A 25,684-nucleotide genomic window follows, 5' to 3' on the forward strand; every position below is an offset into this window, starting at 1 on the left:
TGTCCACATTCTGTAACCTATTTTAATGGGAATTTAAAAAAAATAATAATAATTTTAGTTAAATACATCTTCAAGGGTGTATCAGTAGTGTTACGCTAAGGATCTGACCCCTCAGTCTAGAATCCAGCGCTCCATCCGCTTAGGTCCACAGAAGATTAACTCATTATCTAGCAGTCCTTATCCCAGGAGCTAAAAAAGGCTTTAATTAAATATCAAAATATGACGTGATTCTACCTTGGGCTTTTTTGCATGCCCATACCGATATTCATCATACGACCACGCATAGGCTAGTGAATTGTAACGTTGACAGTTTGCGTTTTTAGGTAGAGAGCATTGACGAAAAGCGAACGGACAGTGCCCCCATTCGAAATCGACCGCGAGCCACTTTTTCATGTCAGTCCCAGTACAAATTCAGACAGCAAGCGTTTGCCTAATTGTGCGTTTCGACACACCTTTGTCTTTGTGTGTCCAAACAGACCGTCAGTGGCAAGAAAAATACGTTTTAAAAAAATATATATAAAAATATAATTGAACACGAAACAAAAATGCGCTACAGATGCGGCCACAAGCCCCAGGGATTTAACCTTCCACGAGCAGCAAAGGCAGACTGATGAAGTGGTGTTGACAGCCCCTGACCCACAGTCAAACCTTCTTCTTCAGTTTGGTTTTCGTTTAGGCTACAGGGCTGGAATATTAAGTGACTTTTAACCACAGAATGACAGTGCATTCTTGTGCTTTTTTAATATATAAAATTACCAGGTGCTGATGGGAGTAAAAATATCCTTTCAGGCAGCTCCAGGGCCTAGTATGACCAACACCACAAACTCCACCACTTTCTCTATCACATCAAGCAGTTCAAATAGCAGAATATTTTGATCTCTCAATGGATTGCCCAAGGATTACAAGCTATTTATTTGTAACTCCAGTTAATGCTCTTGCTCAATTTGTAAAATGACTATAAAATACAAATGTGTTACAGCATTGGTCCAGTTAATATTTTTAGGATAAACAGTATGTGCAATATAGGCAGCATACTTAATTATGATCACATGGTCCTTTACTATTGAAAATGGCAATCAGGTACAAAGATAACTCAATAGAAATGAGAGATCGCATTTAAGCAAGACAAGCAATTTATTGGTGTTTACAACCTTCACAGACTTACTAAGATGTAGCGCACAACAATACTATGACATGGGACTAAAAAATTCCAATGGCTGGTATTATCAAAGCTACAGTCTGCAAATGAAATGCAGGTACTTCCAAGCCTCTCAAAGTGCCTCTGATGCATCAATGTGATAGAAAAAGGGCTTACAGGCCCAGAAACTGCTCTGCAGTGGAGTACTGTGTGCAGTTCCTGTCACTGGACAATTCACTGAATCCCAGGGTGGAGCTCAGTCCACTACCTGCAAAGCGCAGCATTACTCAAACTCACTCTCACATGCCCAATGTGTCACAGTGATGAGGAAGATTACTGGACTCCCCATACATGATCTATTCAGAGAGGCTCAACAGAACAACTTTGCGTACCACGATAATGCCCTCAGCAGAGACAGACAGCCTCTTTAACACTGCTGCCTAGGAGAGCTAACATCATGCACCAGAGTATCACTGGCAAGCCAGAGGAATGCTTATTCAGTGCGGTGACATGGGGCGAGTATAAAAATCTTGCTTAAATTTTCACACGGTCACCTTCGCGCCCCAGTGCATAATTAGGCCCATTAAGCAGCAAAGAGGAGAGGCTGAGGGGATCAGCTGAGGAGAGAGGCGGGAGGCCCCACGGGAGGTCAGTCTGCCACCCCTGTGTGAGAGGCTGAGAAAAGGGAGGGTTGGGCAGAGGGTGTTTCCAGGGCGATGAACGGGGTAAAAGGCTCCATCCCCCAGCACCCACCCTCACCAGCACCACCTATACTCCCACCTCCCATCACACACACAAATTAAAACAACATAGTATCTCATCTCTTGCTGGACAGTCATCAAAAATGACATCTTAGCTCCAGCATAACAATTAGCCTAGAAAAGGTTTTACCTGATCAGCACTGAAGACTCACCTTTCAATAGATTGTACATATTGCGAACGTTAGTTGCTGAATCTAGGATCACCAGCTGCGTGACACTGAATGACCCTAGATGGTGGAGGGAGGAGAAAACAGGTTTAATTAAATAAGGATAAGACACACTGTTACACATCTACACAATGGAGCATAACTCAGAACAAAGCTGTACCATCGGATTATATGCTGGATTTCCTTTTGGTGTGATAGCCATGGATACATCGCAGTCTGTCGTAACCTCATTTTATTAATTCTGGATGAAAACAGGAAATGGATAGCAATGGGGTGGGACAACCAGTCAATACCACTACTCCTCCCACCTCAAATTATGCCAGACTACCTAAATGCTTCTACGTTACAAGATACATTATTACATTACTGTAATATGCGATATATTTTACCTAGTAGGCACCCCTATTCAAGACAATATGAATAAATTCTGTTAATAAAGCTGGATATTTATTGAAGCAGGTCAGATTAAGCATCTTACTTAAGAATACAACTGCAGTGCCGAACTGGGAAATGAAAAACTGGCAAAAGGGCTGTGTTGCTGGCGGGCAGTGCAGCAGTCGCTATGGCTGTGAGAGGTCGGGACTTGTGACCCCAGAGACTGGATATGACTCACCAGAACCACGCAGCTGTCTGACTCTGCCGGGCAGAAGACAAACTCGATGTTATCCACAAACCTCAGGACAAGAGTCATGTGCACGGTCATAATATTGTCTCTTCATAAAATGAGCTGAGAGGCAGTGGCACACTTGTAAATGGTTGATCCGTCCTTGGTTGACAGTGAATACATCACTTCCAAAAATCATGTGCATAATCCTGGTAATAATTTCCTGGATGCTTGTAGCGGTTACCTGATGCTTTAGCTTCACCTTTTTTTCAGTGTTTTATATGTGGACCACTGAATTACGGAAGATGGGTTCGTGTCCATAAGAACAAATAAAGCAAATAAACTGCTTGGAAACATAAACCTTTATAATAACGTATTTAAACTGCACAAATATGTAAGAGCATACAGCTACTGTTGACTCTTCCCAGAACAATCTTCAGTTGTCCAGGTTTTTTATTTGATTCATCATAATAGAGGAGATGTCATGACAGGAAAGACTGATAATCCTGAAACAGGAGAGTCCTATTATGCCATTCTGCAATGCTGGATTAATGACAACACCAAAGAATATCGAAAGGTCCAAAGACCCAAGAGTTACATCTGTTTTCATTATATGGAATTTTCAGCTTGCTTCATTTTTACCCAAACTAATTTAGACGCAGGGAAATTACCCACAGAATGATTCGAAGCCTACAGGGATAACAATACCAAATCAGGGGATTTGATTATTATTATTATTTTTCCTGCATGGCATAGTTTTTTGTTACCAGCATTTCCAAACCCCTATATTATATATGATACTATTTGTTTTTAAAAGCAATATCTCTCCAACTGTACAGCAAAGCTACTTCGGAGCAAGAAATATCATGTATAAGCCTATAATTCATTTACACACACACGGAATGCATGTGCTTTTATCCATAGCGCTTTACAATTGATGCCTCTCATTCACCCATTCACACACACACTCATACACCAACGGTGAAAGTCTGCCATGCAAGGTACCAATCAGCTCGTTGGGAGCAATTAGGGGTTAGGTGTCTTGCTCAGGGACACTTGGACAGGCCCAGGGCGGGGGATCGAACCGGCAACCCTCCGACTGCCAGACAACCGCGATGCCAGGTATTTAAAAAAACTGAGCAGAGTTACAGACTGTGCAATTTTTTTACAAATTGCACCTAATAGTTACCAGGATTTTCAAACCCCATATACTATAAACGATACTGTATGTTTTTAAAAGCGATATCTCACCAACTGTACAACAAAAGGACACTGCAACGAGAAAAATATCATGTATGATCCTATAATTCTAGCTCCCGCAATATCATCCAAAAGCTGATCGACAGATTTTTGAATACCGAGATTAACAGATCTACTAGAATGTGTCATCAGCAACCACTGTTTGACAGAACATTGAGTGTACAGTACAGAGGACCAGCAGCCGGCGCTACTGGTGTGCCACTATTCGCAGCACGTGCAACTCGTGTGTGTTGAGCGCGATTAAAATGAGGGTTGCTCAGACGGTTGTTCGACTCAGTATTTAGCATTAATCTTTCTTTATCGAGGTGCCGCAGTTGTTTTCACTTCTATGTGACAAGCTGATAACGTTAGAAAATATTATCTGTAAGCCCTGAGCGAAATAGTAGCACAGTACTAGCTTGCAACCGTTAACGTTACGCTGTCGACCACTAACCTCCTCGCTGTAGCTTATGTTGAAGTACTCATTAGATTTTGGTTTAATGCTCCAACTGTTAAAGAAAAACAATCGTTCAAAAACCATGCATCTGTCAGTGCGGCGACATATTTGCCTCCAGCCTTCCACCCATATCCTGCTTGCAGAGCTGAGACGCCCTGCACGCACGGCAGTGGCTCCTGGGGTGTATACGCAGAACAACATTCAAATCTGGTGATCAATATACTTGACAACTTGCACTCGTTTTGCTGTTTCCCTTATATGTATTATATGAGTTCTATCCACAGAAATGATAATCGGCTATTCATGCCTTCACATAAGAACTGAGGAGAGACGAATGAGCGCTGTGTAGGTATAGGCTACTATTTGTTTAATTACATTATTAGTCGTGCCCTTAACAACTAGTGCGTTCATTTAATTTGTGTCACAGTCATGTAGTTGTATATGTGTTTATCAGCAGACGCAACGCTTCTAAGCGTTTAGGTTAGTGCCAATAATGGCAATAGTAATTACCTCCTGTGCTCTGTCTGGAACGAGCGAGAAGTGAGGGCGGGCACTGGGTGGCCTACGTCACTCAACGAGGCGGAAGACGTGACTGTAGTAAGAAACACGCACCGCACAAGAGAGTGAGTAACTCGGTTTGCGTTAATTAATGTTTATAATCGCGGCCATGTAACTGCAACAAAAATTATGTTCACATAATTTATGTCGTTGCTGACAGGTTGAATGGTTTAGTGATTGATCAGTTGTAATGTGGAAAATATCCATCTGTGCCAAGGTCGTTTTCTTCAAAGTTTCGCAACGCTGGTTTACTTGCTTACTGAATCTTACGTAGCTGGCCAACGCTAGCCAGTTAGCTGTTGACAGCCTGTGGTTTTTGATGGGAAGTTTTTAGAAGAAAATAAGAACTGCTAACACGTTACTCAGAATATCTTTATTATGACATAGTTATAGCCGTTTGGTCTAATTACGTATAAATAGTTTGGTGTCTTATAGCGTAACTTAATATAGCTGATTTCATGAGCTAGGCTTTAAGTTTGATTATGCTTTGAAAGTTTACTGTAGTTCTGAGCTATGTGTTTAGGCATATATCTGTTCTGGCGTGTTCCCAATTCACAGCATAGGCGTTTAATAATTATTACCTGTGACTGATAAGCACGTTAATTGCCTGTAGAGGTGGATATGCTTGTTTAGATGTGTGAACTTTACGTTTCAGAGCTGGCAAAGGCCGGCAATGCCTTTTCATCTCAATGCACAGAAGCAGGCCTCTTGATGGGAAAGTAGTCTGCGCGCTTATGGTGTAACATACAGCTGTATACGTTTTCCATGCGTTTGGCTAGGTGTGGTCAGGATAAAAAAACAGGGTTTTAGTGTTAATTGCAGAATGCTTATCTGCTGTTCAACCCTCAGGGTTAAACCTCTAACCACAGAACTGCAGTAGAACGGAACAACTTATCTTGATTTGGATAGCTGCTCCAGTTGTAATTTTGCTCTGTGGTCTAGGGGTCCAAACCTCAGGTTTAAGCCCTAGCTAGGCGCACTGCAATTGACCAACAGAGCCAAAGAGAAGAGATGCTGTACTCTTTTATGAAATATTTGGCTCTTGCCATTTCATCATTGAAAAATGGAATGAATTCAAATAAATCCACTCTGGCCTGCGGCGACGTATGGGGTTAAAACACTTTGCACAATTTACTAACTGTATTTAAAGTAGTCTGTTCAGTTTTTAAACTGCAAACACTGGTCCCTAAAATTGCCAGCAGATATATTTTGTGGACTAATATGTTTAATAGTTTAAAGGGAAACTAGCTTTGAACTTTGAGGAAAGTAGACTTGTAAGGCCACCCATATTCACTTACATTTACATTGATTTTTGTGTCTCTAAAATATATTTTATTGACTGGTTTGAGCTCTTCTAAGAGGTCAATTCCAAATGACTGAGTGAATGCAGTTTAGATGGTTTGTTTTCATTATGTTTTAGTTTTGGAGGTGTCAGTGAGATCTAGCCACAGTGTAATTGTGTACATTATCTATAAGGTCACCCAGTGTCGCTCTATGCTGCCCCGCCCTACCCTGTATCTCCTGAGATATCTCCTGAGCTGATGGCTGTGTTCCCCGTCTCTCATTGCAGGACCAGCATGCCCTATGGCGACATGAAAAAGCCGCTGCTGCAGTGCTCCAGGGATCCAGAGCCCCTGGTCTCTGACAGTGTGGGTGGCCCTGCTGTGGGCATCCTCGGTGGGGGGGACTTCGCGCGCTCGCTGGCGGCGCGGCTGACGGGCTCGGGCCGAGCGGTGCTGGTGGGCAGCCGCAACCCCAAGCGCTGCGCCGCGCTCTTCCCGCCAGCGGCCGAGGTGACCACGCAGGAGGACGCCGCCACCCGCTCCAGCCTGCTGTTCGTGGCACTCTTCCCAGAACACTACAGCACACTGGCGGGCCTGCGGGGGGCGCTGGAGGGAAAGGTTCTGGTGGACGTCAGCAATGCGGCCGAGTTGAACCGCGGCGGGCCCTCCAATGCCGAGCAGCTGGCCAGCCTTTTTCCCGACAGCCACGTGGTGAAGGGCTTCAATGTCATCTCCGCCTGGGCACTGTTGGCTGGGCCTCGAGATGGGAGCAGGCAGGTGGGCCACTGGGGGTTGGGCAGGGGAACTCCTCTGTGCTGGTTACATTGTGGGTACCCTACCTTGTGCACCTGTGCTTTGTAATTGTCCAATGACCTTCGGTATGCACTCATTTTATTTCGCTTTGGATAAAAGCCTCTGCCAAATAAATGTAATGAAATGCTGGAGTGGGCATGTCCGAGCTTATGGAAAGCTGCCCCTCTCGTTTCCTGCTGAAATAACAAAGTTTTTCATGAGGTGATACAGCATATCCAGTACGGCGGACCCAGGTAAAGTAAATTAGTATAAGTGTTATGGGAAGGGGCATATGTGTACAAATAATTTCAAACTTATTTGACCTAGCTGTGACTTTTTGTACATAGTTTACTCATTGGACTCCTGCAGCACCTCCTGCAGGACTGGGAGTTTGGCACAGGGCCCAGACTGCTTGCCAGATTTTGTGAGCTTTGAGCAATCGATGTGGGAGGTAGCGGTGGAACACAAAAAAGAATAAGACCAACAAAAGCTGTAAGGTTTCTATGCACCATAAAGGCCTGTGCTCGGTCCATCCCAGCAATTTTGTGAACAGTATCGAAGAGACTGTTTTTCCCTGGCCTGAAATATTAAAAAGGAAATGTTAATCCCAAGATTATTCAATGTTAAATCACCCACTTCATCATCATCTCAGAATGAACTTTCCCTCAATACAACAGAAAGAGAAAATATATTTGATTATTCATGTTGATCAGAACTGCACCTTTCACCAAAGGGGTAGTAAGGTGCTCATTGTTGCAGAATCTCCCACGTATTGAAGTGTCAGTTACATGCATGTATTGTGTTCTGTTCTGTCATATTTTCTGGCGTAAAGAAGAACAATATCACACCATACCGGCTGTTGTATTGTGTGGCTTTATGGCAGTCGATCTCTGTGGTGGGCAGGAACAGGGGTTGATCAGAGGTTTGGTGTTGATTCCTCCCCCCTCTTCCCCAGATCCCGATCTGCAGTGACAGTAGCCAAGCCAAGAGGACCGTCATGCAGCTGTCCCGTAGCCTGGGCTTTGTCCCGGTGGACGTGGGGGCCCTGTCCGAGGCGCGAGCCGTTGAGGACGGCCCCCTGCGCCTCTTCCCCTCCTGGGGCGGGCCCTTGCGCTGCTTGCTGGGCCTCTTCCTCCTCTTCTACGTGTACAACTTTGTGCGGACCGTCCTGCTGCCTTACCTGGTGAAGGAAGAGAACTTGTTCTACCGGTTGCCCGTGGAGATGGTGAACGCCACGCTGCCCGCCGTCGCTCTGGAGATGCTGGCGCTGGTCTACCTGCCGGGCCTGCTGGCAGCCACCCTGCAGCTGAGGCGGGGCACCAAGTACAGCCGCTTCCCCGATTGGCTGGACCGCTGGCTGTGCCTGCGCAAGCAGCTGGGGCTGCTGAGCTTCCTCTGCGCATCCCTGCATGCAATCTACAGCCTATGCCTGCCCATGCGCAGGTCTGCGCGCTACCGTCTGCTCAACGCCGCCTTCAAGCAGGTGAGAGGCCTCACCGAGGTGTAAAGCATCACTCTGGCTCGACCAATCCTGTCTCACACAATCCTGTCCCACCCAGTTCTGTCTCAGCCAATCCTGTCTCACCCAGTCCTGTCTCACACAGTCCTGTCTCACCCAGTGCTGTCTAACCCAGTCCTGTCTCAGCCACTCCTGTCTCACACCATCTTGTCTCTCCCAGTGCTGTCTCACACCATCTTGTCTCTCCCAGTCCTGTCTCACACTGTCTTGTCTCTCAGTCTTGTAGCACCCTATCCTAACTGGGTTCCCATAGTCCTTGTAAATCGTAAGATATTTGACTTTGGATAGTCACGTAAAAGTCTGATAAAATTGACCTAATCACCGAAAATTGGGATTCTTTCTGCTTTCTGTCACTCATTATCAGGTCTGATCTGCTTAGATCTGTGCGCTGATATTGTGAACAAATTGGACAGCTCCTGTGCACCGCTATAGCAGTTGATCCCAACTCTTCCAAGCTGATGGCCCTCTTAATGAAAGAATGAAATTTCTATGACTCCACCTTGTGTACCCTGGTATATTTTCAATAGTGGATGTTTTTAATTTGTGGCAAAACAGCTGTTATGCTGTAACTAGTTGTGAATGTCTATTTGCAACCTTTGTCTAGTGTAGGCAGTTAAAATAATAACATTGCCAGGTGTGTTTTGAGACCTACCTCTGCCTCACTCATGAGTCATGACCTGTCGGTGGGTTTGGCGCTCTGGTGTGAAGTATAATAAAGAGTAGCTGTGGGCATCACAACCACAATAGCTACACAGCCACACCCATGTGTACATACTCTGTCTTTTGAGTGAGCTCTTTCTGTGCCAGTTCTCAGCCTATTCAAATTGGGCGGCTTTTCTTAAACGTAGGTTGCCATGCCAGCGTGCCAAACACAACGTGTCAATTTCAGTGTGCTTAGCTGGAGCTTAAACCTCAGGCTTAAACCTCTATACCACAGAACTGAATTACAAGTGGAACAGCTAATCCTTATTTCACCGATTTGGATAGCTGCTCCAGTTGTGCTCCAGTTGTACTGCGGTTCTCTGGCCTAGAGGCTTAAATCTGTGGTCCTAACTCCAAACAGCTCAGCACTCTGCAGTTGACCCCAGGTGTCTCCACATAACGTTGATTTAGTACATTTTAAAGCATACAGGTGTCTCTCTTCTGGACAGCGTTCTCATGTGTCCCACACCACACCTGAGATGTAAAGGGGGCCTTTGAATTCCTCTCGCTCACAGCGCCCCCTAGTGACAGTGGGCGTGCACAGCCGTGTTTTTGTTCTATAGAAACCCGCAGGGAGACTGGAAACATGCAGCTCACAGTCTGCTGCCGGTGAAGGTGTTGTTACTGTTTGTGTGAGGCCTGTTAATCTGATTAATGAGTTTATGACTCCCTCAGTCAACTGCACCACTACACTAACTGTATTTCAACATTTATATTAATTATACTTTATCATGACCTTTAATTCACATTCAAATATGCTCATATTATCCCTGATATTTTAATAATAATAATAATAATAATAATAATAATAATAATAATAACAAAAAATTTACAATAATATTATAATAAAATGTATTAGTCTTATTTCTGTTATTATTTGCCTTTAATGAGAGTAATATAAGCATATAATACTATTTATAAACCGTTACACACAATAACAAGCAAAATGTATAAAATAAAATGGTGATGAAAACCTCTTATTTTGCTGTTCCCTAGCAGACGGGGGGGGGGGGGGGGGGGGGGGGGGGGGGGGGGCTGTAACCTTTAATGCTTCAATATGTTATCTTTCTAAATGTAGGCTATGATATTTTAAAAAGAGGTCACCCTGGATTAATGGTATCTGCTAAGCAATAATAAACAGAGTGACGGTATCATAAGGATCGTATCCCCACGCACGCAGAGCTGTGTTTGTCACTGTCACCCTGCCCATTGTCTCCACCTCCTGGGGAGGTTGGGGAGCGCGGCATGACTGACCTCTGGGTTTAGTCTGTCCGCTTTGGAGTTTGCATAAATTTATATCCTTTCTATTTGTATCTGACACTTGAGAAAGGCACTGGACTTAACCGTAGTCAAGCGTGGGCACAGGTGAGACGCTTTGGTGCCACCTGGTGGCCTGGCCAGTGATAGTTCTGTTTTGCATTTGAATTCCATTGTATCCCAAAATTGTGCAAGTTATATTATTGACTATTAACCATGATATGTTAACATATCAAATGCAAATGATTGTTCTTTAGATAATTTATATCTCATGGGCCATTGTTCAGGAAAAATCAGCGTGCAGTGATGTTCTCCAGGTAGCCTGCTTAGTTTTATATGTACTGTGACTGTACTTTATGGCTTGCCCTGGTATGTTCAACCAAAGGTTTGATGGATTTGTTCTGGATTTGTTTTATCTCAATATAGAACAATCTTTTGTAAGTAAAGGTTAAAAACATACTGAGATATTGCCATGCATGTTGTCAAGATGAGTTTTTATATTAGTGATTAGTTTGTATTATCACTACTGTCCAAAATATTTTTTCTGCTCACATGTACTATGAAACTAAAATGGATTGTTGTTGAAGCTGTGTGAGGCTTTTTGGACAGAGCTCCAAAGGCTTGCATGCTGGAAAGTTCTGGTAAAAGTGTGGAACCTCATTCTACTGGTTTACCACAAAACAATTATTAAGTAGGCTATCTCTGAAAGAATGTCAGTTGCTTTGAAGGGATGCTTACTGAATATTGTTGCCTGTATAAATTGTTGTGTATTAGTTTGGCAGATGTTCTGTTCATTAAATGTGTATTCACATTTAATACATTTTTAGTTTCCTTATGCATCATAGAATAAAGCAAAATGATCTTTTTTGCATTGTACTATTGAGTTGGAAATGGCTTCTTGCAGGCATGTGGGATGGAGTTCATTTTTAAGTTGCCTACTTGCTGTGCCTTGCGTCGCCTTTCAAGGGATTTTTTTTGTCAGACACTCAGCTGTTCCAGGAAATGTGAAAGGCTTGCTGACATAAATCATCGTGAGGTGAATGTGAACGAGAGATGTTTTCTTAGGGGAAAGCCTTGAGGCACAGCCTAAGATTTTACGGGGAAAGAAATAGGCTATGCATAACTCCACAGTGCCTGGTGCCTGATGGACATTTTAGCAGTCGGTTTCAGGGAGGCCAAGCTGGAACATGGCATCTCGGAGAGCGACCTTTATGTGGGGGCGGTGAGGTCAGGGCCGTGGAGTGTCCGGCGCTTTGGGATGAGGTCAGGACCCGCCCGGCCTACTCCCGCCCACCCTCTCTTAACCCCATGACCTCACTCCCCAACAGAACGTCTCTATTTCCTTTTCATGTCTTCCCCTTACATCTGTATGTACAGACACAGCAACAACAGTGTTGTTCAGAGTGTCTTATTCAAAGATGGGTGTGGCCTGAGATTTCTTTGTCTCTAACTTGACCTATTAAAGGGGGCAGTAGATTAAATATCGTAGTTTCTTCCACATGATTTGTCTGTAAATATTCGAAAAACACCCAAGCATAAAAAAATAAATGCTTTAACATTTGAAATGTGTTATGCGATGATTAAAGTTTAGGGAATGTTCAATCAATCAATGTGTCCTCAATTGACCCATCTACTTCTGGCCTGATGAGGGTTTGCAGTCCCCCCTCCAACCCCCCAAATAAAGCTTTTGAGAAGTGTGCCCCGCACTTTCTAGGGATGCGGGGGTGTGGGATGATCGTTTTCACAACTGCCCCGCCGCCAGCAACAGAACAGCATGTCAACGCCAAGGTGATGCGTTGCTGCTAATTAAGAGACAGCACAGTCACGACTCCCCTCTGTCTCCCCACTCTCTCCCCACTGTCGTCATCTTTCCGCTCTCTGTGCGGGCGGGCGGGGGGGGGGGGGGGGGGGGCTCCTTATCAGTAATCAGTCAACCAGTCACCGTTTATTTAGCATTACAGCAGATGTCTTGCCAACTTTACTTGGAGTTGTCCTGTTGTCTGCACTTTTAGTCAGTGCTGTTCCGTTTGTTTTGTGTACAGTGCTTAATAGGCACTGACTGCAATTATTCATTATGATGTTTCATATGAAGAGACATGCATGGGGATGCATCATATGTCATAGTGAACCCTTATTCCATTACAGATGGAAGTGGTACAAGTAAGTACTGAAATTCAAACCGGGGAAATAGAATTGGAAAAACCTAGAAAACCAAACTGATAGGAAAGAAACAACATAGCTGGATATATCTTACTGAAACAATTGCGATACCTTCCTGAAAGGTTCTGTCATTGTGAAAGGCTATCTGTGATGTGAACTCGTGGGTGGAGTGAAAGCCGCACACTGGCTTGCATTTTTATGTGTGGGGCCCTGTTGACACAGCTGTATGATAAACTGTACCGCGCTGTCATGCATGGAAAGGACGTTTGACCCATTTCGGCCCATGGAGTGTAACAGTGTGGCCTAGGGGAGGTAGTGTGGAGACACAGTGACTGTAAAATCATGACCATCACGGTACACTGAGGGTTGGTATACTGAACACATTACATGTTAGGCCCATTGTTAGACTGTGTGGCCCATTAACTATAAACACATTGCGTGTGGTGAATCGGGTGCAAAGCCATTGCATGTATGACAAATGGAACGCAAGCGGCGCACCGCCCACGGTAGGGTGGCACATGGGCCGCGAGCATTCGCTCGGTTGACGCTAAGCGAGGCGCGTGTGCTGTCCCGCAGGTGAAGGACGGCATAGAGAACTCGTGGGTGGAGGAAGAGGTGTGGCGGATGGAGCTGTACCTCTCCTTCGGCATCCTGGCACTGGGTGTCCTCTCCCTGCTGGCGGTCACCTCCCTGCCCTCCGTGGGAAACTCTCTCAACTGGAGAGAGTTCAGCTTTGTGCAGGTTAGTACTGACCACATCTCAGCCACTGGAGAGAGTGCAGGTTAGTACTGACCACATCTTAGCCACTGGAGAGAGTTCAGCTTTGTGCAGGTTAGTACTGACCACATCTCAGCCACTGGAGAGAGTTCAGCTTTGTGCAGGTTAGTACTGACCACATCTCAGCCACTGGAGAGAGTTCAGCTTTGTGCAGGTTAGTACTGACCACATCTCAGCCACTGGAGAGAGTTCAGCTTTGTGCAGGTTAGTACTGACCACATCTCAGCCACTGGAGAGAGTTCAGCTTTGTGCAGGTTAGTACTGACCACATCTCAGCCACTGGAGAGAGTTCAGCTTTGTGCAGGTTAGTACTGACCACATCTCAGCCACTGGAGAGAGTTCAGCTTTGTGCAGGTTAGTACTGACCACATCTCAGCCACTGGAGAGAGTTCAGCTTTGTGCAGGTTAGTACTGACCACATCTCAGCCACTGGAGAGAGTTCAGCTTTGTGCAGGTTAGTACTGACCACATCTCAGCCACTGGAGAGAGTTCAGCTTTGTGCAGGTTAGTACTGACCACATCTCAGTGACTACAGGGTCAGGCATAATCATTTAGTCACATGCATTCTGGACCCTCTGGTCAAACTGAACACTGCATTAAGAGACCTGTATCTGAGTATTTGCTGTAAATACTTGAACACTGTTGGACCTTGAAAACTTTGTATTTTACACTTCAATGCTGGTGTTAATTTGAAGCCTCATGTGTAATTATGAATGCATCTAGATGAATTAAACCCATCACCTGCCCTCCAATGAAGAACTCTTAATGTGCAAACTCTAATTTAATCTTTCGTGCATAAATGCAATTGCATATTGCTGAGTTTTTAAGTGACAAAAGATTTGTAGTTGGGCATAAAAGTACAATTTAATCAGATAATGGGTAGCATTAGCTGTTTATTCCCATTCATGATCAGTCCCACATGCCCCTGTTGCTGTAAAAAAGTAGTTGCATTGTGGGACTGTTCAGAATGCTACCTTTACCGCCTAGAGCGATGACCCTCCTGCAGCACAGTGCCTCTGCATCATGGCATCAGTACCGCGGAACAGCCAATACCACAGCCTCGTGCTCGCGGCCCTCAGGGAAGAGGGGCCGTGCCTGATCCCACCCAGCCGTAATGGTTCCATTTACCAGGGATTTGCCCCCCCACCAAACCCTCCCCGCGCTCATGTTAAGCTGATCCCCCCGGCTCGGGATTAGTCACATGCCGCTGGTCCCTCAGATGGGAACGCAGAGAAACACCGCCGTTGCCAAGACGTTTTTGGTCTGCTGGAGCGGGTGGGGGGGCTCTGAGCACCATTCTACATTACGATTACCCCAAATCAATTGGTCCCCCTCGACGTCAGCAGGTGGCGCTCAGTCTAGCCCACCTGCAACAAGGAAGAGGCTAAATAAGTAAGCTTGGTGCAAATGAAAAATACAGTTCAGCCAGTCTCACCATGGGATAACATGGGCAGCTTTCACATTTAAGCTGGCTCACTGTTACAGAGCTGAAAAAAAGAAACATTGTTTTGTTTGGCTTTTTTGAAATAAAAAGTTGTCGGGTCACAGCTGTTCCTGTTTGCTACATCGCAGAATGGTTCATTATCTCGAGTTGCAACCTTGGGAGGTCAAAATAATGACGGTCTCTGTTCACGGCGAGCTCCGTTACCCCCCGCGGAAGCACGGTTTGCCAGAGCTCTCTGCGTAGAGGAAGTCAAGGTCACGCCGGGCGCCAGGTCGCGGACGGGCGCGCACCGCGGGGTGCAGCTAGCCCAGCTGCACGTTCACTTGTGATGTGCGAGACGTTGACAGTGAACAGTATGATGGAACAGGAGAAGCTGTGCAGCCTTTGACCCATGGATTATGGCTATGTGCACAGTAAGGCCCTGCTCTCAGCTCTTCTTAATCTAAAGAGCGCTATATATATTGCCACTCGCTATGCAGAAGGGCTTAAATACATAACGTCAGTAGTGCAGCATTCATAGTAGAGTGATACAGGAGTCATAGCAAACTCAACTGTAATTTTAATAGGCAAATGGTAGCTCCTCGCTCTGCTGAAGTTGGTAGTATACTTTTAAGAACTGGACTTTGAACAGCAAAGGTTGCAAGGGGAGACCCTGCCTTGATACTCTTGAGGAAGGTACTTGGCCCTGAATCTGAATTAATTTAGAATTAATTTGAATTAATTTAGTAAAGAATAGATATAAATATTGAGCTGTATATATGGCCAAATTGGTAAGTTCAATAGATGCTCTGATAGTTGCTGTGGAGAAACCAGTCCCTCCTGTTTTACCTGCATATCAGTCCATGCTGTGGTAGGGGGCTAACACTAGCTGATATGCTAACCTCCCCATTCCGTTTGTGTGCTTCCAGTCCAGGCTGGGCTACACGGCGCTGACCATCGCCACCCTGCACACACTGACCTTCGGCTGGGACCGGGCCTTCGACCCGCGCTCCTACCAATTCTACCTGCCGCCCAGCTTCGTGCTGGAGTTGGCCCTGCCGTGCGCAGTGCTGCTGGGCCGGCTGGGCCTGGCGCTGCCCTGCGTGGCGAGGAGGCTGGCGCGGATACGCCGGGGCTGGGACTCTGGCTGCCAGGTCCGCTTCGGACCGGCCGGAGAGGAGCCCGGCGGCGACGCCCCCGAAGACATCAGCGACGTGTAACGAGGGGGCGGGGGGACAGACCTGTCCATGTGAGCGGGTCCACACCATGCCAAAGGGATAAGGATGTACGTGGACATAGCCACATAAGGGGCCAGTTATACTTGAGCAAAGATTTTTTCTATGAATGTGTGTGTGTGTGTGGGGGGGGGGGTTTGGGTAAATGCAATCTTTTGACATGTCAGCAGTATTTTTAATCTTGAGATGTCATTCAGAAGTGATCAGAAATGTATTTTGAGTGGCTGCACCCCTGGCCCCTCGTGAGGTCACATGGCCACTTGTTTGTTGCCGGTAGCTCTCTTTTCAAGCTGCTTTGTCGCTGGGTTCCGCATCATGTCAGTTTAGACCCCCCAGTTCCAGCCCAGCCAGATACTGGAGTGCGGGCACCTTTTTCTCAGGGCCATTGAAGGACTCTCTCCGCCCCAAACCCCACAGACGCTACCAAAAGTGCCTTGAGTCAACAACCTCCCCACCCCCCTCCCCCCCCCCTCCCCAACCCTTCAGTTTTGTGCTGAACTTTGTCAGGCTGTGTGCTTTATTAGCTCTGAAATCTAGGTCAGAACACAACGGATGACTTTGCTGCGAGCAAAGAAAAAAAAAAAAAAAAAAAAAAAAAACAGCTTTTCGCCTCCACAGCATAAGCCCAACTGCTTGTTTGAGATCATTTGCTCAGAGACCAAAGGCATTGTGCATGCAGACCTTTACACAACAGAATGAAACTGGCAAACTGTATCTGTGGTGACTGTGGACCCGGGGAATACAGTCACATCGTATTTTAATCAGTCAGATTGTCCAATTAGATGACCGCAAAGGCAGAGTTAATTTCGGGAATACATGCCATTGAGTGTTCAGCGTGTGTCCGGATGAGCTGTTCATTTGTTCAGTGTTCGTAATTAAAGTGCAATTAGATGCGCAAAGCTCTCATTCCATGCTACATCACATTAGCGATGGCATTTGCTGTTACATTCAAACGCTGCTGAATGGATTTCATGGGACATAAATCACAAATGTACATATCAGCATTTCCTTAAATTCTTTATTTGTTTTAAAGATTAAATGAAAAACACAGACTGCCATTTTACATCATTTGTCATATCTCAAACACTGACTGCCATTTCACCTCATTTGTCATCTCAAACACTGGAAACCTATTTCTACAAGTGTATTTGAATATTCCTATCAAGCAATAAAGGCAATGCTTTCTTAACTGTTTTGTTCCTTGAACTCAAAGGGTTTGTTTGTAAAGTGAAAATGTACACATGCAAATCTGAATTCTTGAAGACATTTATTTTATTTTAAAAATCATGTTTTAACATAGCTCCTCCCCAAGGGGAGTGGAACAGATCATTAAAACTGAAGTACGTTGGCAGCTGTCCTTAAAATAAAATTTGTTGAACTGGGAGTCCTTTTCTGTGTTACCATCTCCATATTTTGGAGAACCCAAGTCACTGCTTTGTCATTTTCTTCTGTGTTTGCATCACATATGCTATTTCTCACTCTCCAGTGAAGCTTTTGTGTGTCACCAGACTGTTTTAGGATTTGTCTTGAAGTTTTCATAATCTTCTTTCCGGAAGAAACCCAATTCAGTTTCATTGGCTGCAAAAATAAAATAAAAAATCGGTTACTAAGAGTTCACATTCATTTTTGACCATGTGATGTCTCCTTAACAGTAACAGAACAAAAGCATTTTGAATGCACCATGCACATAAAAATGGAAGCGTATTTTCAAAAGGCAGTATAAAAAATACTTTAAAAGATGTGCTTCATCGATTTCAAATTTTTAAAACCATGTGTGTGAAGTGAAAATGTACACCAACTCCATTTTACAAGCTTTTTTTTAACTAACACTAATGCTTTGATGTGCTTGAATTATTTTGCCGAGATATATTTGTGGTTGTTGAGAAAAGATTAATATCCATTAAAATATGTTATGCCCTTATAAACTGACTGAATTATACTACAGTATATAATCTACACAAATGGTCAGGAATTTGTTTGGGGCTGCTGGGACAGCATTTCATTTTATTAATACAGATACCATCTTCATATTTATTTGTTTATGGTCTGCCATACTTAACGTATGATATAGTATGCTGTGATTTTGTGGTATGGGCGAAGTACGGAAAACCCCATTGTCTTCTTTAGTGGGAGTTCACGTATTTACTCACTCTTCCTAATGACCACGTGATTCCATCGAAGCACTTACTGGACCGAAGATTTTCCTTAATTTAATATTCTAATTATACATATCATATGGAAGGTTCACAGATAACGAATGATATTTTGGATAACAGTTTTCCTTTGGTAACTAAAATTAAGTTTAAATCTATAACAAAAACACACCTACCAACTCCTGCAACTAGTAGGCTGATGCCCTCTTTCAACAGAAGCTTGTCGTCGTCTTCCAAGCTCATCACTAATTCATTGGTCTGAAAAGGTATAATTTTAACTATTTTTAGATGCAACAAAAGACAAATGATTAAAGTTTATTATTATTATTATTATTATTTCACAGTGCAACTACAAATACCGTTAGTTTTTGGTGAAGTCACCTCTGTTATGCATGCAGTCGCTTTTATTTACGGATTGTGGCTCCTTTTGTGCAAACAGTTTGTACGTCCAAAGCATGTTATTAGTGGAGCAGAATGAGTCTCACCTTTGCTCCATGTGCCTGGTGAATAATCTTCATTGTGTCTGAAGCAATGCAACAAAGTTAAATTATACACTTTCAAGCAACATTGCAGTATGATACCATTCTGAATTGTCGAAAAATAATTCAAAATAGACCAATTGAAAACTGCTAATACACGGTACCATATTCGAATTTCTTGAAGGGGGGAGGTAATCCTGCTCTTGTAGAGATATCTGTAAGAGAAGCCAGGCAAATTACAAAAAATAACACCATCAACAGGCCTATAAGCAAAATTCAGTTCATTTAAATATTGCGTAACGTGGGCCAAACTACCCACGCTTAAACAAATAGAATGTGGAAAACTTTTAAATGTGACTTAAATGATGTTAGCTTGTTAAGGTAATGAAATCTTACCGTTTTTAACAAATGCAATGAATTCCTCTACTGTCTGGTGTAGATTTACGTTTCGGAAGACCACAGGTTTGAAGTTGCGATGCTCAAATGATCTCACTAGACGAACAGTTAACACCGCCTCGGAGGACATGATGTAGGCCTACTGTGGAGAAAGTACAGACACGAGGTTTCTATTAAATAATATTTATTTTTAAAATCAGACAATTACTGATATTATAAGTGCAATACTGGCTTTCTGGATCATAACTTAAGACATCCCGACCCTTAGCCTACAGGATAATGCGTATTGTCTAAGAGACTATCGAACTCGACTAGGTTTTATACACATACCTAATAATTTGACAAATAATTTAACCTGAATACTTGTGTAGCCTATATAGTTAGCAGTGCCAAAATATTTGCACATTTCCCAAACAGATGGCAGTCTATTTCCTGGTTGCTCCAGCTCATCGGTGTAACTTCATTCTTGCGCGGGCTTCAGATCAGCTAAAGCTTTTCAAAACATAGTAGTCGACCCTAGACAGTGTTGAAAAACAGATCCTGGATCAGTCCGCGGGCATACAGACATGAGCAATCGAATTATTCACGAGGCTCATGGGAATGTTAGACTAAATTAAGCAATAGCAATACGTCTATGGTGCGACGTGAACTACATGCGCAGAACTGTTCTGTGGTTGTGTGGTTGCATGGCAGTGTATATATATCTATGGTCATATCCGTGTCACTGCAAACAAACTACCCTGCAAAAAATGTTTTTTTATATTTGACAAGCACTGTGAGACGTTTCGATTCTTGTAGAGACAGTCCAGTGGTGTATCAGCTCCCTCTGTAGGATGAAATTGGTATTTTTTATTTCAGAAACAGTTTTGTTCTAGTAGGCTATAGAGGGTTTAAATTCTGCATCCAAAAACCCGTGTTTGGTTTTGTATTTGAGATGCTTTTATGGAAACCGGCCTTTGGCTTTTCCTCTCACATATTCGTTTTCAAGAGTAACATTTACACCTGTGCTGTTTCTGTCTTCCTTATAAGTCAATCAGTTAAGAAACAAACATTTTAAACACATGATTTGCTTCAGAACACATTACAGGAAACTATTACATTATTTGTTTATCTGATTTTTTGAAAATTCTTGTATGCTAAGGTGGTGCTTATTCATTCTAGCACCCACAGCTCTTTCTGAGGGCACTTCACTGTGAATTCTCAATTCAGATCAATTACTCTGGGAAATTTCAATTCTATGGCTGGAGTTAGCTCCTGGGGAAACCCTGCACTAATTTGCTGTTGCTTGATACCACAGCAAATTGCATTTACAAGGAAAACCACAGCCAAAATCAGTTGTATTTTAAAAGTGATGTCAGCAATTGACCGCTATACACTGCCTTTTATTTTATTAACAAGTGCTAGTCAAAATGTATCCTTATGTTTGTCTCTCTGTGACACATGCAAACTTAGAAGCACGCTTGTGACTTAATTGTATACTGTCTTCTCATATTGTAGGCATATACCCTTGCTCTCACATCTTATATTTAATGGACAATGTATATAAAACATACAAGTTACACAATCAGAATTTCTGCAGAACTTTACATGCATTAGGCAATTCCACATAGCTGGTTGAATTGAGAAAATATTGCATGCAGTACTCATCAATGATATGATAATGTAAGGTATTAGTACATTTCTATACATTTCATTAAATCATCCTCAAATTTCATGTGGTTTGTACTTTGTAGACACTGTTTCTTTGTAGACACTGTCTCTGTTCACAAATTTATTTAGCTGGCATTACCCTATTATTCATTAACCATCATCACGGAAAGGTTTATTCCACCAAACGAGGAAATAACCTACTGGAATGATTTTGTATAGCCAGAAGGCACACAAATGTCATGCGCGAATTGGGACAATGGACTGATTAGACAAGGCAAGGGAATACCTGATTTATTCATTTTTTACTTGAAACAAATTTCATTGAACAATTGGATACAGGGTTCCACAATTACATGTCCATTTCAACTCAACTGTGAACCGGCTGACCTCATTCCCTACTTATTTGACCTCATCGTTTTGTTGTCGCTCTGTGCGTTGATTGGTTGTTTCCACTCACCCCAGCCAACGGAACTATGACCCAATTTACATTTTCCTGTCCGCCAATAGAATAAGCGGGGCGTGGTCAAATAGCGTAAAGCATGAGTCCTAAGCGCAAGGAAGCGGTGCAGCAGTAGCATTTTTGTTCTACGGAATCAAGTGGGCCTCATTTCAAGCGGTATCTGAAGGAATCATGTCTCAGGTAAAGAAAGTCATTTTTCTGGCAACGTTTGCATTTTATATGACAATAAGACGTTTGTGAAGTGCACAATTTCCCTTGCCATAAAATACCTTTTCTGACGCCTTAGTTTGCTAGCCGACAAGCTTCATTTTCATTACATTACATTCATTTGGCAGACGCTTTTATCCAAAGCGACGTACAAAAAGTGCATTTTCATGATCGTAGACAACTGCTGAACACGTGTTCAGTAAGGTACAATTACTTATTTTGTACAGCTATTTCTAGCCGGGGGGCACGATACAGTTGCTAATAAAACTGGAATACAAAGATGTCTGCATTTTGGGCGATCATAGGCGATAGCCATTCTAAGTACAGTTCCAGAAAATGTCCAAGCAGTCGTCTTTCCACGAGGGATATTTCTCCGTTGGTCGCAAATATGTATGAGCGTGCCATTTGCCTGGCAATTTCACTGTAGGTAGCAATATTAAAACGCGCGATTTAGTTTGCTGGGGGCGAGGGCGCAACCGGAACAGAATTAAAAACAATAATACATATATTCTTCAACCGATGTGAGGCTCTGGGCTCACCCCTGTACAGCCTGACCTCAACCTGATCACAGGGACGCTGCCAAACCCCGACCTTTCAAAGAGCCTCTGCGATCGTACTCTTCGATTCTATCAGGGATTAAACTGTAGAATCGGTGCTGGTGAACCAGGTTTACAGATGTCGGTTTTGTCGAAGAAGCGTTGCTCTTAGTGATGGTACCATATACATTAGATGCTTCTTTGACTGAGGGCCAGATTCCCCCCCCCCCCCCAAACAATGACCACGTGATCTTTGGTTATAGTCTTAATGCATTCATTGGGATGGTCGTCTAACCTTTAGCAGAATTTCAAATGAACCATTGATTTACAAGGATTTCAACAAGTCTTTAATGTACACACATTTGCTTCAGTTTAAGTCTCCATAATGGTTGCAGTAAAAAAGCAAAAATGTAGGTTGACAGCCCATGTAGTGTACTTGGGATTTATTTGTGAGCATTTCAGTGCTGAAGTTGGTTTACCTTGCTGTGCAGTCATGGAAGTGTAATTGGCAAATCCCATCACTATTTCGCATAAAACAGTCCATAATATTGTTTGGTTTGTCCTTTGGTCCCAGATGACTTGGTAAAGGTAACTGGTTTGTGTGTGGTTTCTTGTGGTAATATTATATCTCCTTTGTAAATCCTCCTAACAGGGCTTTAGGAGTAGGCTAATTGGACTCCGCCCGTGTCCTGCAGATACAAGTGCACTAGATTTTTGTTACAATGTTGTGCAATTATCTGTTGCACCATTCTGCTCTTTGGTTTCAGGGGTGAGTGAAAATGGGAACTGAGTTGCCTTCCTGTGCAGTCCCCACAGTAGTGAGTGTTGGATGTTTTAGTGTGGCATAGGTCCTGTTGGGGAGGCGGGGTTAAACCACACCTGTTATGGTCTCTGGCTGTGGGTTGATGCCAGTTTGGCCGGTTATGTTTTGAGTGTCTCCATGGTGAAAGGACTGTGCTTGTGACCGACAGGTTGCATGTTTGACACCTCGGTGCACAATTGCCGTTGTAGCCTTTAGCAGTGTGCTTTACGCACTGATTCCGCGATTACTCTTCTGTACAATTGGTGAAAGTGTACTGTTCAGTGTGAGTTACCCTGGATGAAGCAGTCTGATTAGAAAATTAATTTATTGACTCTAAAAGCTGCAGTTCAATTGCCACTGCTGTGCATTTGTCTGGAACTTGGAGTACAACAGGTGACTGTAATTGCTGCCAAATCAGTGGCCTTTATCAGGGCCCAAGTCCAAAGTTTGGTTCAATGCATTGCTGGTAGGCCTGTCCCTTTCAGCTCCACCTAGTGGCCGAGAAAAGCATGTGCACAGTAACCTGTGTTTTTATGTAAGTGTGGCTGAATCAGCTGTCCAAGTCCGGCCTCTAGCTGGGTCGTCTTATTCGGCTCTGTCCCTGCTACGCCAGCTGGTGGTCTGACATGCAGCCGGAACACTGTTCAGCTGCCTGTTTCTTATAAAGCCTGTTGTGCCATTTGGGACTTGTGCCATTTCCCAGCAGGCTTTGTTTCTGCTGCTCAAGACATTTTTTTTGTTTTGTTTTTTTTAAATCCCCTTCCCCCTCCTTTGTTTGGCATTGGTGCTTGCAGGATTAGTTGAAGTTGGGCTCAGTGAATAGAGGAGAAATTCCTGGTTATTATAATGTGTGTCTGCATGGCATTGATCCACTGAAGGAACAAAGGTAAAAGCCTTGGGTACATTTTTTTAAGGATACTTCCTTGAAGTGCTGAAGTGCAATGATTTAATTTTTTTTATTTTTTAAATAAAGTCTTCCCCCATCCCAACCCCTGTTACAGTCCTTGGTGAGCAAGTGACCGATTCACTTTAATTGGGTGGTAACCATTATGCTCTCTAACACTTTTGTTTTACTGTGCTTGTACAAGTGATAGCTTGCTGGAGAAGTGCAGAACAAGGGTTTTTAATTTGTGCTTTACTACTGTACACCTTGGTCTGCATCTGTTCTACTGTATAAAAAGCAAGGATGTGATTGTCTGATGACCTGATTTTAAAGCGATGCATTTTGTCTTTCAGGCGGACTTTGAAAAAGCTGCAGAGGAGGTGAAAGTCCTGAAGACCAAGCCTAACGATGCAGAAATGCTGGAGATTTATAGTTTATATAAACAAGCTACTGTGGGTGACGTCAACACAGGTTTGCTGATCATGTGATTCAATACTTTGCTGGTCCAGCACAGGACACTGTTTTAGGAGTATTCATGCCTTTGCTTAGAGCAGGGACAGCCAGCCCTGGTCCTGGAGAGCTGCAGGATCTACTGGTTTTAATTCTTAATCAGCACTTAACAATGTATTTGGTTGTGTGGTTGATATAAGTTTTTTATTTTTTATTTATTTATTTTTTTTTTTAATTTCTTTTTTATGGTCTAAATTTGTTGCCTGTTTTTTTGCATCAAAACCAAAACCGGCATGCTCCGTGGCTCTTTAAGATTGATGTTGGCTACAACCAGCCTATGTGTTCACATGTGGAGACTGATTTAAAAATAAGAATACACCTGTATTTAAAAAAAAAAATATATATATATATTTGTATCTATGAAAACTATGCTGCAATTCATAATTACGTTTCCACAATAATTATTAATCTGGAATATCCTTAATAGACCGATGATCAGTAAGCCTGGCAGAAATGGTCATTAATCCCCCAGACCAATCTCACTACAATGCGGCTGGGTTAAAATTCTGTACTCATTGGTCTGGCAAAGATACATCTGTTCCCAATATCATTTGAACAGTGGAGAGGATGTTGTTCTGATGGTGGTTTCAGGGCAGTCTGATATAGTGATGGGATGGAGTTTCATAAAACAAGAAGTGGTCTCCCTGATTTTGAATCACTGTGTTCATCTGTGGAGTCTAAAACCTCTTTAATGACAGCCTTTTATGATCTATGAATATTTAATGCTCTGTGCTGTTTCTCTTCACAGCTCGCCCTGGTATGTTAGACTTCACAGGCAAAGCCAAGTGGGACGCTTGGGAGAAACGAAAAGGTCAGAATACTCACAATGCCCTAATCGTCCCCCCTCTTCTCTGTAGATTCCATTGTTCTGGTCCATTGTGCTACTTAAAGGTCAAACGTTGTGTACCATGTCACCGAAGGACAACCAGTGAGGTTTTCATTGTGCGAATGAGCCGACTGGATGGTCAAGTGATCTGTGATATCCTCCACAGGAATGAGCAAAGAAGACGCCACGAAAGCCTACATCGATAAGGTGGAGGAGCTGAAGGGGAAGTACGGGATCTAAATGTCGTACGGCCAGGGAGGAGACGCACCCCATGGGAAGCTACCAGAGCCTTTCTGGCCGACCCCTCAGGCCGGTCATGTGATGATATGCCTTAAACCCCTGTCCCGAGAAGGCCCGGCTTCCTCGTACTGCATGCTTAGTGCTAATTGTTATTAAATCACAACGGGACCGTAACACCTCGGACCAAGATGCCGTCCACCAGCAGTCACCTAGCAAACATTAAGGATTTTACCTGTTTCTGCCTTGCTGTAAACTGATAGGATATAAAGGAAAAAAAAGTTTTAATACCTTTGTTGCATTGTGTTCCTTTTACATTTTCGTCAATTATTGCTGCTGTTGCTTGTGGAAAGATTTTTTTTTTTTAAAAGAAGTGCTTACTCAAATGTATTGCTCCGGTACGAGTGAAGGAGAAGTTAACACCCTTGGTGTTGAAATTAGGTTGGGCATTATTGTTCCTGAAGTGCTCGTGG

At 43.5% G+C, this 25,684-nt stretch overlaps 3 protein-coding genes and 1 long non-coding RNA gene across 9 annotated transcripts; 2 read left to right on the forward strand and 2 right to left on the reverse strand.

Moving 5' to 3' along the window:
• Window positions 1-1,113: 1,113 nt before the first annotated feature.
• On the reverse strand, window positions 1,114-3,599 carry LOC118213584. Its single transcript, XR_004762453.1, has 2 exons — window positions 2,052-3,599; window positions 1,114-1,813 (listed from the first exon to the last, which is right to left on the reverse strand). It is a non-coding gene; the product is annotated as an uncharacterized LOC118213584 (long non-coding RNA).
• Window positions 3,600-4,901: 1,302 nt separating this feature from the next.
• On the forward strand, window positions 4,902-17,678 carry steap3 (STEAP family member 3, metalloreductase). Its single transcript, XM_035392540.1, has 5 exons — window positions 4,902-4,989; window positions 6,495-6,984; window positions 7,955-8,482; window positions 13,214-13,378; window positions 15,767-17,678. The coding sequence occupies exons 2-5, from the start codon at window positions 6,502-6,504 to the stop codon at window positions 16,055-16,057; spliced, it is 1,467 nt and encodes a 488-aa protein (XP_035248431.1). The 5' UTR covers window positions 4,902-4,989; window positions 6,495-6,501; the 3' UTR covers window positions 16,058-17,678.
• c15h2orf76 (chromosome 15 C2orf76 homolog) lies at window positions 17,071-22,675 on the reverse strand. Of its 6 annotated transcripts, none has more exons than XM_035392549.1 (6): window positions 22,433-22,675; window positions 19,101-19,242; window positions 18,869-18,919; window positions 18,711-18,748; window positions 18,402-18,483; window positions 17,071-17,650 (listed from the first exon to the last, which is right to left on the reverse strand). In XM_035392549.1, exons 2-6 carry the CDS (start codon window positions 19,228-19,230, stop codon window positions 17,574-17,576), a joined length of 378 nt encoding a protein of 125 aa, XP_035248440.1. In that variant the 5' UTR covers window positions 19,231-19,242; window positions 22,433-22,675; the 3' UTR covers window positions 17,071-17,573. The 6 variants fall into 6 exon arrangements, with proteins under 6 accessions (XP_035248440.1, XP_035248437.1, XP_035248439.1 ...); XM_035392546.1 differs by lacking the exon at window positions 22,433-22,675 and adding an exon at window positions 19,431-19,790; XM_035392548.1 differs by lacking the exon at window positions 22,433-22,675 and adding an exon at window positions 19,431-19,782 and having other exon boundaries at window positions 19,101-19,239.
• dbi (diazepam binding inhibitor (GABA receptor modulator, acyl-CoA binding protein)) lies at window positions 21,234-25,501 on the forward strand. Its single transcript, XM_035392551.1, has 4 exons — window positions 21,234-21,390; window positions 23,992-24,109; window positions 24,897-24,959; window positions 25,141-25,501. The coding sequence occupies exons 1-4, from the start codon at window positions 21,382-21,384 to the stop codon at window positions 25,212-25,214; spliced, it is 264 nt and encodes an 87-aa protein (XP_035248442.1). The 5' UTR covers window positions 21,234-21,381; the 3' UTR covers window positions 25,215-25,501.
• The last annotated feature ends 183 nt before the right edge of the window (window positions 25,502-25,684 follow it).

The sequence above is a fragment of the Anguilla anguilla genome, chromosome 15 (genome assembly GCF_013347855.1).
Source record: "Anguilla anguilla isolate fAngAng1 chromosome 15, fAngAng1.pri, whole genome shotgun sequence".
NCBI lineage: Eukaryota > Metazoa > Chordata > Actinopteri > Anguilliformes > Anguillidae > Anguilla > Anguilla anguilla.